This window comes from Mastigoproctus giganteus, chromosome 9, assembly GCF_048544385.1.
Source record: "Mastigoproctus giganteus isolate SK-2022 chromosome 9, ASM4854438v1, whole genome shotgun sequence".
Classification (NCBI taxonomy): domain Eukaryota; kingdom Metazoa; phylum Arthropoda; class Arachnida; order Uropygi; family Thelyphonidae; genus Mastigoproctus; species Mastigoproctus giganteus.
In genome coordinates, this window is record NC_143583.1 from 161,011,474 (window position 1) to 161,026,966 (window position 15,493).

Consider the following 15,493-nt stretch of genomic DNA (forward strand, 5'->3'; position numbering starts at 1 on the left):
TAAGCTTGCCATTTTCTCTGATCAGCTGTTACTGAACCTCACAGTTCATATCTATCTAACAGTCTTTGCTCTATCACTAAAACTCATTTGTGTAGCCACAAACCAAAATTACAGTGCTGGACATCAAATTCTTTAGGAAAGAATTTTAATAAAAATTCTGTGCTTCTATATAAGTATTTTAAAATTAGGTAGCAACTTTCCAATCACCCTACACTCTTTCCATATGCACTGACTGTGACCATCTTTATAAAATATTATTACAAATTAGGAACATGTGTGTGTGCATAATTTGTACATATGTTCATACATAAGTTACATAACCAAAACTCATACGCTAGATTATAAGCAAATGACATTAAAACAAATGTTTTAATACTGCTGAGTGATAAAATCTTCCCTTATAAAAGACATGGGACATAATCTAATGGCTTTTTTTTTTTAAACAACAAAATATCAACAACTCCACAATACAAAATCACAAATATAATCTGCCTCTAGGTGTGTCATATTACATTAGACACGTAACCTCACTTTCTCCTTCATTTCTAGACTTCTCAACACAATAAATTTTACAACTGCAAAGAAGTAATTAGCCTCTTATCATACTGTATTACTTTCATCTTACCTTCTGTACTAAGTCCTGGATATGATGTAAATTTTGCTACATCCACTATCTTTACAGCAAACTGTTGAGCAGTGCTTTTATGAACACAACGTCGAACCAAGCTAAATGGTCCTCTAGGAAAAGTAAAATTTCTCTGTTCATGTCATATCCATTACATAAATAATCAGTATATTTATACTTTAAAAGTACAAATGACTTCTAAGGTAATTATATTAACAAACAAAAACACAAAATGAATTTAAAAACAGAGAATTCAATATCAATATATCATCATCATCATGATAATAATAATGGGACACAATGGCCTAGTGGTGACAACACTATGCTGTCAGCTTGGTGGACCCCGGTTCGAGTCCCACTTTGGCAGAAACAAATGCATCTTCATCACACTGGGAGACCAGCATAATAATAATAAGAGTAATAAATTACAATAATAATAAAAAAACCATTTCGAAAGTCGCTTCAGCAGACCTACCACCCCCAAGGTTGAAGTGACGGTTGAGCCAGATAGTGCCACCATCTAGTGTCACTCGCAAGAACTAACACCGCCACTGGATGTAAGCTAAAGCTAAACAAGTCCACCTCCATAGATGTATGATGATGTCAAAGAGAAATAATAATCATATTGCATTGAGTGTGGCTCAAGGTAAAGTCACTCATATTGAGGCCTTAAGCAGAGGTTTGAAAAGTTGGACACAGTCTCGCGAGGAAGACAGCAGAGCAAGTGGCACTCTCCCCATATTTGTCATTAGTTGGGGTAGATGGTCTTGCCCTTCCCTCACCAAGACCATCCACCCCAACCCAATGGACATGCTTCCTGCACTACTGTTTTTGTTTTTTGTTATTTGGTTTTTAGGAGCATTAGCAACTAAGGCCATATTGCTCCAGGGATATGTGGTGGTCATTCCCTGACCTTTCTGCATCCTCCGTATTTGGTGGTCACGGGCTCGAACCCCGGTCTAATCAAGAAGCGTGTGCTACGCACTTCTGCTCCTGCTCACCTGGCTACGGAGACGCCCCTGCACTACTGATCAAGTGGCAACTGCACTACTGACCACTTGGTCAGTAGTGCAGTTGCAGACCTATTCAGGTCACTGAACAGTAAATAACAGAACAGAGAAGGCCCATCATCACAAAGAACCTGATAGCTCCCACAATCTTGTAAAAATCAAGGACAATGCACGCGATCAATTACAAAGGATATGGACAACATGGAACTACAGGAGCAGGAAGAACCACACTGACCACCCATGAAGGGGAAAAAACACCAATGCATGAAGTGGAGAATCATAATGAATATGTTCATCATGCAAGCATAAATAACCAAAACCAACCTAGAGACCGATATGACAATGTACAGGCCGAGACTACATAGCAAGTGGTTGGAACGATTCCCAGATATTTAAGCCACCGGACAGTGAATAGCGGACCAGAGAAGGGCCACAGTCTCAAAGAACCTGATAGCTCCTACAATCTTGTAAAAAATCAAGGAGGATGTGGGCGATCAACTGCAAAATATGGACAACATGGAACCAGAGGAGCAAGAAGAAATACCCAAAGCAGCTGAAGTGGAAAGAGACATGGTCATGATATCCAGAATAGAAGACAAATGGAAGAAGGCCCTAACAGAATTCGAAGGAATGGATCCTACATTGTGTGGAGCATCATATGTGTGGATGTGTTTTTGTAAGGGGGGATGACTCTGCCAAGACAGATGGCCTTAAGGGTTAAAAGTTGATATAATCATACAGATGTTATATGATAATATAAAGTTGACTACGGATGTTTAATGACAATGTTGTGTATATGGTATTCAAGTTATGAAAAAGTTAGAACATATTTTGAAGATTAAAAAAAAAAAAACAAGGCTCCTAGAACGTTACTTCAACCCTGCCTCGTAACACTGCGAAGGAGCCAGAAATGTGAGTAGTATAGGCACGCGTGTGTGTGTGTTCTGGCCACTTGGAGAGACGATTCTGGGTACTCGCCCACACCACAGGAAGGTGGGCCAGTCCCAGTAAGCTCATACCAACTCAATTTGAGAATCTGATTCAACTGATGTTGCCAAAAGGTGAGCCAGATTCATCTGGGGATCACTCCAGAGGGGAGAAAATCCTGTGGTTTAAAACATAATAATAAAAAATTAACAGCTAAACAGTGCAGAATGCAAGGTAAAAAAAAAAAAAAAAAAAATTACAGCTACACTGCACAGAACACGAGAAAAAATAAATTAACAGCTGACAGCTACCCAGAAAAGAATCCGAAAAAAAAAAAAAAAAAAAGGTTCCAGTTGACTCCTGGCTGGTGGCCACCGGCATTCTGTATACAGATTTTCTACATGCAAAAACACCTGAGAAGCACTGGAGAGCAGCAAGGTTCTCAGGCTTTTGCTGTAGTGCCTCCAGGTAATCCTCTGTGATCTGGGCGATTTGTCAGGTTTAGCCTAAGATCATTGTAGGAAGTGCATTGAAAAAGTATATGGCAGCAGTTTTCTTTGGCACCGCAGTGACAGAGGTCAGTTATCTGCAAACCAAGTTGCTGTAGTTTCTTGTTCATCAAGCCATTTCCAGTCATCAGGAAGGATGTCTCAAGGATGAAAGAGAGCCATTGTACTATATTAGAGGCAGAGAATATGGCTTCAGAGAAAATTTTTCTTGTGGTTATGCCAAGGGAAGAGATATCCCAATGAGTCTGCCAGATGTTCAACAGTTCATTACAGATGCAGGTCTTTTCCACTTTTGGATCTGCCCCAGACCGAGCTCGATGTTGAGAATCGTGGAAAGGATCTTCTTTCTTATTCTAAAAACCAGACCACGGAAGATCATGAACAGAGCTAGAGGGAGGACTCTGACTATGACCTGCAGAGTTTGGAGTGGAGACTGTTCTGCAAATATTATTAACAGCTAACAGCACAGATCGTTGTATTGAGCCCAGTTTTTCAATCATTTTCACCAGCCTGGCATGATGGAATCAGGTGCTGACTGCATAGCTAAGAATTGGAAGAAAGATGGCTTTGTAGTATAGAAGAAGGGACCTCCTCCTGGACAGTCCCCATTCATTCCTTGTGACTCTGATTATAAATCCAGAGAAATTTTTGACTTTGTTGCTGAGATGAACTAGGTGGTGGAGGAAACTTAGTTTAGAGTTGATGATTACTCCTGGAACTTTGGCTTGTGTTACTATAGGGAGTTGGATATTGGAGATTTTGACTTGCGGTGGTCTTTAGGTCTAGTTTGTTTTTGAACAACATCGTCTGTATCTTAGTTGGGTTGATGCGCAGTTTGTTTAAGGCTGCCTAGGAGGAAAGGTCGGCCAAGATGCGCTTGGAATTGTCTTCTATACTATAGCTTTGCAGGAACATCCAGACACCAAAATTGTGAAGTCATCCACAAAAGCTATGATTTTGGTATTTAGGAAGGACCTGGAAAGCCAGTCCCGGAGGATCATGTTTCACACAAGGGGGACCAAGAACTGATCCCTGGGAGGGGGGGGGACCCCTACTTATAAGCCTGGTGACTTGCTGGAACATGGATTTCAGTATTATTGTTCTTTCCAAGAAGTAATTCTGCAAGAGTTGAAAGAGTTGCAGCATACAGAAGGCAGCCCAGAGGCTTGTCAGGGCACTGTCCCCACCAAATGGTGTCAAACGCTCTTTCCAAGTCCACAAAGATGGCCAGTTCAAATTTTGTGTCGGAATTTTCAATGTGCAAGAAATAGTGCCTCCCCATAGGACCATCCTGGTGTAAACCCATACTGATAGGGGGAGAATAAGTCTCTTGTCCGGAACAGAGACATGACACTGAGAGCCATAAGTCGTTCTAACACTTTACCCAGGTTAGTGTTAGTTCAGGCCCATCGCCCTCCTTTACCAAGAAGGGCGATGGGCCTGAATGAGCCCAGATCAGTTGGACTTTTGTGAGGGTTCTTGATTAACCTCGGAAGTGCTATTTTCCAACTCTGAAAAGCAGCCAGTCAGCCAGACATTTGTTGAATAGTATTAACAAGTGCAGCAGTTTTAGTTTATGGAGTTGGAAAATAAACACATTCTATTAAGTCTGGATGATTCATTGGAGGACTGCACCAAACTCATCAGCAGTGAATGGATCAATAGCTTCTTCTAGGGAATATGTTCTATTTGCCAATCATATTTCAGAGTAGTGTTTTGGGAGATCGTCACCAATGTTATCTGTTGGGAAAAGCTGGTCAAGAATTAGTTTGGCGGACTCCTGCCAGTTATTCATTCCGCCGGAGTCTGCGGACTCTGTACTAGAGGTGGCCAGAGTGAAGGTCTTGTCACACATAATTTTGTACACGAAACCCCAGGGATTGGTCCTACCAGACTCCTTAAAAAAGGATGACCAGGTTTCCTTCTTCCTTATAGCTATCGCTTTGGTGTATTGGTTTTTCTTGGTGATGTAGCCCCTGTGGAGGCGGGCCACCTCAGGGGCAGGCCAGTCTCGGTGTCTCTGGTAGCAGCAACAGGTAATGTGGACAGACCTCTCCTCAGCTGGGTGGGTTCCTGAGTCCACTGGGAGAAAACCATAGGGCAAAAAATTTTCTTATTGGACAACTTGTACAAGGCCTTCAGGATGGCATTCTGTAGGGTGATAACCAAGTTATCAATATTGAAGATGGAGAGGTTGTTTAAGGATTTTATGGCAACACATTAGCATCTAAGGCTATAATGCGCCAAGCCAAAAAGGTGTAAAATGTAAAAGTATAATACAGTGGATTCTGGTTATTTGGGCCACCAGTTAATTGAGGCAGCCATTTATTTGGGATAAATCTTAAACAACAGAACCCAATCAAGAAAATAGCCAGGGTTTACTACACTTGATTGGGACAACATGCCATTTAATCAGGGCAGGAGACTGCAGCACTCGAGATTACCCTACGATTGTCTCCGACCATACCACGTGGTTCGATCGGATTTCTGGAGGTCACAACCACAAAACAATAAAAACAATTAGCAGTCCCCTGTTTATTGGGCTTTTCTGTTAGTGCAATCTATTATAAACGGGTAGTAAACTTGACCTTACTGAATTTGCAATAATACCGATAGCTGGAATTCTGTGGGTTTTCACATTATGGTGAAATGTGTTTCCCCTTTCATGAAATCTTCAATCATATAAAAAAAAAAAAATTTTTTTCAGAATCTTCTCTTTCATTCCTATCTTTTAAGCTTCATAACCTGTTACTCCGTTCTCACTTGCGAGTATCGTGTTACTTGCGATTTGTGCATGTGCCGTGTTCTTTGTTTTTGATTGCTTATCTTTTTTACTGTTTTCAATTTTAACCCTCACCCGCAAATGTTAGAGAACAAAAATATTAACTAGTTAGTATGTACATATTACAGTACGTATTAATTAAGCTATGCACATAAGCGTAAATTTATTTTTATTTTGCTAGTCTGTAGAAAATATTCTTCCAATTTTCACGTATCATTTAATTTTTTAATTGGTAAGGTTACAAAGTGTAAATATGTGCTTGATATATCTTTACCTTTATAGCCTGTTGATAATATTCCTCCTATTTTTGCTAATTAGAATTGTTGTTTAATAGAATTAAAATTCAATTCACAAACATGATCATAATGACTGGTGCTTACTACATATCGCATAGTGAATGTTACTTTTCTATGGTGAGTCCGTCGTAATGCGGGGGTCCATTGTATTTTTAATTATTTATGTGAAACTTCGCATAATTGGGGCAGCCACTTAATCGGGCCAAAATGCACTAGTCCCAATGTGTCCCAAATATCCGGAATTGATTGTATTATTGAATTAATATATTATTGTGAAAGAGTATACGATATAAAAAGCTTATAAAGCATAAAACGATAAAACATTCTAGATAAAATTATATAAATTAATAAGTTGTAAAAATTTAAATATAGCTGCAGTTAGATTGTTTAATGATCGTCATTTGTGTCGATGATAAAATCTGTCTGGGTGTATAAGGCTCAGACAGATAGGAAAAACACAAATGTGATCATTATAAAAATGCAGACATTCAATTAAAATATGACAAACAGTTAAAATGGTGTCACAATTTCTACACATAGGATGATCATCTGCCCTCAGCAGATAGCAATGTGTTAAGTGACAATGTCCTATGCTGGGCCGAGAAAGAATAACTTCCTCTTCACAGTTCCTGCACAGACCAATTTCTTTCGTACTAATTGCCTGTAGTCTGTATAGGGGACTAACAGGCAAGAGTTAAAAAGGGTCATTGATTTGGCTGTGCTGTCTGCCAAATCATTTCCTAAGATCCCAATGTCACCAGGGATCCAGTAGAAAAAAAAAACAAATATCCAATTTGGAGTGAGAAAATGTCCAGTTTCTGCTGTATCCAGGATAGGGTAAGAGTTGGTAAGACTAGGTAAGAGTTGAATCTCATCAATACCCACTGAGAGAATGGGTATATATAATAAATTTTTTGTGGTTGATGGTTTCTATATAATCCAAGACTAGCTCAACCACATGCAGCTCTGCACTGAATACCCTACATTCTTGGGAAATCTGCTCAGATATCATGGTGTCTGGGAAGACAGCTACAGATCCCACAGACACATATGAATTCGAGCCATCTGTGTAGACTGGCAAAGAGTCAGTGTTCAGATCGGTGTGCTGAGAAGAGTTACAGATAGACAGCAGATGGAGTACCGTCCATTCTCCAGTTGTTAACAGAGAAGTTTCAGGCTGGTACATGAGCATGCCAGGGTGGAGAAGATTGCCCTGGAGATGGGGCAACATTGTGTAATGTGATATTCAAATCTCTAAGTAGAGTAGCCTTTGGATACGAATACTGAATGGACGATTGGCAGTCTGGCAATTGTTGTACAGATTTTCCCATTGTGGCTCAAAAATGGGTATCCACATGGGGTTGTCTGGCAAGGATTTCAGTTTCAAAGCATGCTGTAGAGACAACAGTTTTCTACAAAGCAATAAAGATGGCTCATTCGCTTTGACATAGGTGCTCTGGACAGGAGATGTTCAAAATGCTCCAGTGGCAATACAAATTGCCTGAGGAAGAATGGGATCCAGCCATTAGAGTACGCTGAGTCTAGCAGATGCTTATACTTGGAATCTGTAATCTAATTTGGAACACAAAAGTGCACAACAGAGGCACAATAAAGTGCATCGGTCGGCACCCCAGGAGTTAGAAGAAATTGCACATAGGATATTCAGAGCTTTTGGGCACTTCATACATAGTTGATGAATGTGTTGTAGGAATGTCAACAACACCATCTCAAGAAGAGATCTCTGTCCACTGGCAAACCAGTGGACAGAGATCTCTTCTTGAGATGGTGAGATCGATGTTGGTCTCACTGGTGGAATTGCTGTAGATTGTGTATTGGCTGGTTTGGTTTTCAAACACAAGCCCCAAAAATCTAGTCTCAAGTGCTACTGGAATAGCATTCTGTCCAAGTCTTAATTCAGGTTCAGGGTGAAGGTTGCACTTGCAGGAAAAAAAAATGCATGCAGACCGTCTTTTCTGAGGAGAACCTGAAGCCATTATTCACTGACCATGAGTTCAGATGATCAATGGTACATTGCAGTTATCACTCGATAACCCTCTTGTTGGAAAAAATATGCTGAAATCATCAGCGTAGAGAGCACAGTTTACAGTTGGAGGAAATTGTTCTATGATGGAATTCACTTTGATGGCAAAAAGCATAACACTTAAAACTGATTCCTGGGGTACTCCCTCCTCTTGACAAAAAGGGCCAAGAGAGGGTAAATCCCACACAAACTTGGAACAAATGATGGAATAGAAATTTTTAATAAAGGTTGGAGATGACCTCTAAGTCCAATGCTATAAAGGTCTTTTAAAACTCCAAATCTCCTAGTTGTGTCATATGCTTTTTTCCATATAGAAGAACACGGCCACCAAGTGTTCTCGTTTTAAAAAGGTATCTAGAATGGATGTTTCGAGCCTAATTATATGGTCCAAATATACCTATTCCTTCGGAAGCCACAATGCAATCTGGAGAGGAGCCCATTTGCCTCTAAATACCAAATAAGGCTGGCATTGACCATTCGCCAGAACTTTGCACAGACAGCTACTCAGAGTAATAGGACAATAGTTTGTTGGAATTTTTGGATCTTTTCCTGGCTTGCAAAAGGCAAACACGATTGCTTTATGCCAGGAATCCGGAAACTGTTTTATAAAGATTCAATTATACAGAGAGGAGTTGGTCCATGGATTTTGCTGACAGGTATTTCATCATATCATAATGGATGAGATCTGGTCCGGCAGCAATTGCCCTGGTAACAGTCAGAGCTGTTTTTAATTTTTCTACAGTAAATGTCCCATTATAAAGATGAGAACTTTTTGATTAACTGGCTGCTTTTCCTGTTTGTCTTTTGGCACCAGGAACTCCAGGGAGTGCAAAGGTGTTCATGAGATGGTTAAAAATGTCTCACCAAGAGTTTGGGGAGTATCCTTTATCAGCAATATCCTTTATATTCCCTTATGTTCTAGGACCGATGAAGGATGAGATGTATATTTCCCCTTCATTTTCAGAATTTTGTCACAGACAGCTTTAGTGTTGGTCGATTGAGTAATAGTGGATGTAAAGTGGATACACAATGCCTTTTTTTGGCTCTGATGACAAATATTGGAGAGGTGGGAAGGGTCCATAGTCGGGTAGTCCTTCGTGATGGTGGCATCAACGGCCACTCAGTCTACATTCTTGATTGAGAATTGGATAAAATCTGGTGCTATGGTCATACTGTCTTTTCTTGATGAATCCAAGTTCGGACACTAATGGATGACCCAGTGGTCACTGAGCATCCAGTCAGGAATGACCTCCCAATTGTGAACCAGTGGACAGAGATCTCTTCTTGAGATGGTGAGATCGATGTTGGTCTCACTGGTGGAATTGCTGTAGATTGTGTATTGGCTGGTTTGGTTATGAATTGACAAATTTCGGCAAATGATGTAATCTTCTAGTAGATGACACCAGCCATCAACTGTCAAACTAAAACAAAAAGGAGATTCTGCATTCACATCTGTAGCAATTAGGAGCGATTTCGAGCCAAGGAAGTTTAAGGCGAATTCCAAAAAGTTAAGTGTGTCATCAATGTCAGCAAAAGGGAACAATACAGTACAATGACATCAAGAAAACAAACTTTGTGGTATATGTAATCTGTATGAAAGTTGCAAGTTGGTTACAGAGACCTTGGACAACCATGACATCGAGCTCCTGGTTCAATGCTGCAATACGTCTTGGGTTCAACAGGGACCAGGTGAATGATTCGAGTGTGGATTGAGAATCCTGTTACTTTGGAAGCTGGATATATCTGGGTTTTTGTTACATACGGTTTTTGAATCAGTACAATGTCATAAGATTTTCTTCAGCAGCTCAGTAAAATCTCGTCTGCAACTGATCGTGATTTCTGCCTCAGACTCCTTGTATTCAGAGGATATGGCATTTGTTCCACCTATCCTTCTTGTATACACTATGCAAGAAGGATAGGTGGACCAGGTTATTTCTGCCAGGGACAAAGGCTGATGATGTAGAGAGATTTATCATCTTTTAAGGGAACAAAACGTGATATTGTTGTACACGTTGGAACTAATGATATTAAGAGTAAGAAATCAGCAGATTTACTCAAGAAACACAGGTCAATGTTGAAAAAAAGTCACAAGTGAATGTGAAACTGTCTGCAATTCTGCCCAGACACGATAGGAAGGAGTATATGATGACAGCCTTGTCGACCAATTTGGCACTGGACAGATTGTGCAAGGCTCAAGGGGTAGAATTTTTCTCAGCCTGGTCAGTGCTTGTTGACAGGAGAGACTGCTTCTACAGGGATTGGGTACACTTAAATAGAAAGGGTGCAAGAATATTTGCTGTGCCATTGGGGCAGTGTTAGGTGGGTCGGAAAACTATAAGCATGTGGGATACACAGACTAAAAGGTTAAGAGTGGCTGCAGGCACAGGCCAAAATGATTCTTGCACTGCTTCTATTAAAATCAGCAGCCTGGAAAAGCAAGGTAATGGAGATTTTCAGGACTGCTTAGTGGAAGAAGTAAATACATGGGTTGTATTAGGGTAACTAAGAGTATAAACAGATGCATGTATACTTGCATGTACACCAATGCTATGAGTATAGTTAAAAAATTTGATGAGCTTGAAATGTTAGTCAAGATATCCAAGGCAGATACTGTTGGGATATCAGAAACGGGGTGTCACACAGACATAAGCAGTGCACAATTGGAATTTGGGAAGTATAATGTGTACAGAAAGGATAGACAGGACAGGAAGGGAGGTGGTGTTATGTTGTTAGTTAAGAAACACAAAATCTAAGGAAGTGCATCCAATTGATGTATGTGGACAATGCAATTTTGAGCCTATTTGGTGTGACATAAGCAATGGGAAAGGAAAAATGAGAGGTGTTTTATAGGCCTAATGAATCAGATGAGTATAATGAGCAATTGTGCAGAGAAATAGAGTGGGCCAGTAAATCAGAATGTCTTATAATGCAGAATTTTAACTTTCCAGATATTGACTGTAACTTGTGGGTTGGTCTCTCGCACACTACCAAGACTTTTGTGGATTTATTGGATGACTGTTTTCTACAGCAACATGTTCGAGACACACCCAGAGGGAGTTGATCTGATTATCAGCAGTGATTATTCATGCATTAAGAATTTGCATATAAAGGAACCACTGGGTGACAGTCATCACAATGTACTGATGTGGAAATTACTTAAAGACGTAACTACCATCAAGGCTAAAGGGAACAGCTATTGCTTTGTTAAAGGTGACTACAGGGGTCTCAGACAGTTTTTAAATTCTGTACAGTGGGATCAACTGATGATGTTACCAATGTTGAATTCTAAATGGAATGCCTTCAGGGACTTAATTTTGGAGGCTACTAGGCTTTTACTGTGATCACTAGTCGACCAATCGGGCTCCACGGACCACTAAGAAATGGTATTCAAGTTTAGGCCTAAATGGAGGTCAGATGAAATAATGAGGCTCATGAAATAATGAGGCAGAGAAGAAAAATGTATGGGATGCATATAAAGTATCAGGTGACACAGAAGCCTGTGGCAGATATAAACAAGTCTCTAATCAAGTCACAAAGGAGGTTAGGAAAGGCGGTGGCAGACGACAAGAAATCTTTGGTAAAGAAAACAGCAAAGAGTTCTTTACTTACATAAAATCTAGAAGGAAAGGGATGAATCAGATTAGACCACTTAACATAGATGGGTTGACTATTGATGATCATGCTCAGGTAGCTGATAAACTGAATGAGTATTTTTCATCTACAGTCACACGAGGAGTTATTCAATGAGGGGAGTGCCAGAAGTTTATCAAACTCTAACAGGGAGCTAAGTTGTTTTTGTTGTTGTTTTTTTTTTTTTTTTTGGTTTTTAGGAACATTAGCAACTAAGGCCATATTGCTCCAGAGAGATGCGGTGGTCATTCCCTGACCTTTCCGCATCCTCCGTATTTGGTGTTCACGGGCTCGAACCCTGTTCTAATCAAGAAGTAAAGGAGAAATTGTTGCAGTTAAACATAAAAACAGGCGGTCAAAAGCTCCCTTGAAATCAAGGAAAATGCCCAGGATATATTTGCTCTCTGAGCAAAAAACAAGTGACAGGAGTTTCATCACCGCATCCTCTGCAGAACGGCCTGGTCTGAAGCCAAACTGCCGATTGGACTCCTGGTGTTTATCAAGCGATTCATGATTAGCCTTTCAAAAGTTTTACCAAGAACAGATAACAAAGCAATGGGCCTGTAAGAAGATGGGTCAGTCCTCTCACAATCGTCTCCCTTCTGGAGAACTATGAGTCTAGCTTCTTTCCAACTCTGCGCGGAAAGATGCCTTCTTCGAGGCATTGATTGTAAAGAGACAGCAATAATTCAGGAAATTGCCTGAAAAATTCTTTTAAGACCTCCACCGAAATGTTATCAGTTATCATGATTAAGCCCATTCAAGTTCAGCCAAAGTAAACATTTCACTGGATGTACCAGAACAACTGTTCTGGTTTGCTAGACGAATAGCAGTTTGCTCAGCCGTTTCACCATCCATATCGTTGACGGGAAAAAGCGCACAGAGAACCGTAAGCATAGTGTCATTCCAGCTCTGAGACTCGCTCAATCCACCGAAAACCAAATGCTGGACTTGGTCAAGTCTAACCTTATCCATAACTAACCGGTACGGCAGACCCCGAGCGTTCGAGTTGCCTCGATCACAGACAAAGTCCTGCCAAGCCTTCCGCTTGCAGTCGCGAATCACCTTGATGTAGTTTCTCTTAGCTAAAGCAAATCGCTCTCGGTAGTCGTCTAAGTTTCGGTAAGCAGACCGTCTGGCCCTCTGAAACTTTCTGCAAGTCTGGCTGACAAGGCATGTAAGTCTGTTAAACTCCCTGCACCACCAGGGAACAGACATTGTCCTATTCCTTCCTCTCCTCATAGAAGCCACACAAACCTTCCGAAGAAGCTCAGTAATTAAGGAAACTCTTTGGGCTGCCGGGCTGCAACTCCAACGTTGTCTCCAGGCTTCATTGGCAGTTACATCAATTAAAACTGTTTTAAACCTCCTCCAGTTAGCAGTACTCACCACAAACCTATCCAGTTTTAAACCTCCTCCAGTTAGCAGTACTCACCACAAACCTATCCACTTCACAATTAACAGTTCTGTGTTCAAACGGATAGATCTCGCATCGCAAGACCCGGTGATCACTAGTCGACCAATCAGGCTCCACGGACCACTCCGTGACTTCACTCACTACATTACCAATGCAAAGAGTGACATCGATGTTAGACTCACCTTGCTGTGTAGAAAAGGTACAAGGTTGATTAGGGACATTTAGAATCTCGAGTCTATTAGTCAGTATACAATCATCAAAGAGTAGTCCTCTACAGTCGGAATTGACACTACCCCAACTAACTGACTTAGCATTGGCATCTATACCTATTCATATTTTCTTGCCTGCTAGCACTGTACACAACTCATCTATGTATATAGGCCTGTGGCTCTTCCCGATACTGGGCGTAAATACTAACCAAGTACACTCTGCCAAATGAGCCAATAATTTCTGCACAAACATAGTACGTGGAGCACAACTTCAGCAACTGGGTAACCACCAGCTCTTTGTTGCAGACGACTATTGCTGCCTGACAACCCTGACCAGCCTGTACTACCCTATAATCTAGGGGGTAACCACGAATATCATTCGCCGTGTATCTTGTAAGAGAATACAGTCACAATTTTCTTTCCTGGAGCGTTCAGCCAACTGCAGAGCAACAGGATACGATCTCTGACCAACAGGATATGATCTGTATAATGCTTTGTTGGTAGTTGTTATAGGTGTACTACCCATAAACAACTTTACTTTTTATCTGTTCTAGATAGCTCTTGTAGATGGGACAATCTCTACTGCGAACAGAATGGTCAGAAACGTTACCACGATTTTTACAGTTAACACAAGTCGGCTTTTCAGCCTTCTTGGGGCACTCCTTGGAAAAGTGGCCTTCTCCAGCACAATGTGCACACACACAGCCTTGAATTTACAGTTCCTTGCTAAGTGCCCAAAGGCAAGACACTTAAAACACTTCACTGTGAAGTATATATCTCGGATTTTATAGGACGACCAGTGCAGGAACACTCTGCCCTTCTCGATCAAGATATTCCGCAAATCTGTGGGAACCTCTATGATCCAGTTCTTTGTGTTCTTATTTGTGACCTTCGCCACAGACCGAATAATAGAACTCTGCTGGAAATGATCATTACTAACACTGCATGAACTGAAGTTCCGCTCATACAGCTCCGTTAGGAAATCTTTCTCGACATCGGAAACTACATCGTAAATGATGAGACGTTTACCGAGTCTCTTCGGAGCCTCAAGCTTTTATCGTCTCACAGTTCAATACCCTTTGGGCATCAGCTTTGCTGGCAGCCTCCAGCACGACTCCGGTATCTTTGATAGTTCTCATGCGTCAAACATTAAAACTCTTGAGAACAGGCTTCACAGACTGTAAAACCACTTGTTTCACAGCCTCACTGGTCTTGAGAGAGTCTGAATCAGATTTTATCAAAACGGCGTGCACTTCCATCTTCTTGGAACACTGCACTTCGGGCTTCGCACGACTTCCGCGTACGAGGTGGGTACAACGTTGGCAGAGGACCAACTCTTCTTCAACATCGCTTTCAACGACTTGTTCTCGGCATATACTTCAATAGCTTTCTCTTCCAGTTGATCCCACATTCCCAGAATGGCGTACATTGCCGCTCTGTTCACTTTGTTCGAGTCATTGAACATGTAGTCGTGGAGTCTCGTCTCTGAAGTTTTCCATCGGATCGTCCTCATCATCGCAGGAATCTGGTCTGAGCCGTTTCACGGCAGTTCTCGGTGTTGACTTGACAACCGCTGAATCATTAGAGTCACTCTCCATGCAGACCTCAACTAGGCCACTAGGCAAACGATCGAGCACTACTTGTGTCGAATCTTGTCCAGGGCTTCCGGTACTACAGTCCGTAGAACTAGAAGCAATAGGGTTGACGATAATCATCGTCTCACTGTCCGAAGCCTTGAGGCTCAGCTTAGCTCTTGGCTACACAGACATGGTCAGTTCCAGTTAGAAAACAATGCAACAGTACTTTATAGAAAGTATATGACCTGTAGTGTGGGACTCCCAAGAGAGTCCCGCACTACAGGTCACTTTCGATCGACAAAGTCCGTCGATCAGGGCCCCATTTAGCCGACCAGGACTCGCCTGGCCGGCCACCCCGGACTGCGTGGAAGTAAGACTCACCAGTTAGCAATAGTCACTGCACAATATCACAAGAAAGCTCTTTTGGTAATTACTAAGATCACTCTAATAAATGCAAGATCGAAGCAAAC

General features: G+C 41.3%; 1 protein-coding gene across 1 annotated transcript in view; it reads right to left on the bottom strand.

The window, feature by feature from the left end:
• LOC150080848 (peripheral plasma membrane protein CASK-like) overlaps nucleotides 1–15,493 on the bottom strand; it is a 669,094-nt gene that overhangs the window by 637,686 nt on the left and 15,915 nt on the right. Inside the window, exon 2 of the mRNA XM_090381386.1 lies at nucleotides 626–738. Coding sequence (XP_090237512.1) covers nucleotides 626–738 — 113 coding nt within the window. The remainder of the gene's footprint in view (nucleotides 1–625; nucleotides 739–15,493) is intronic.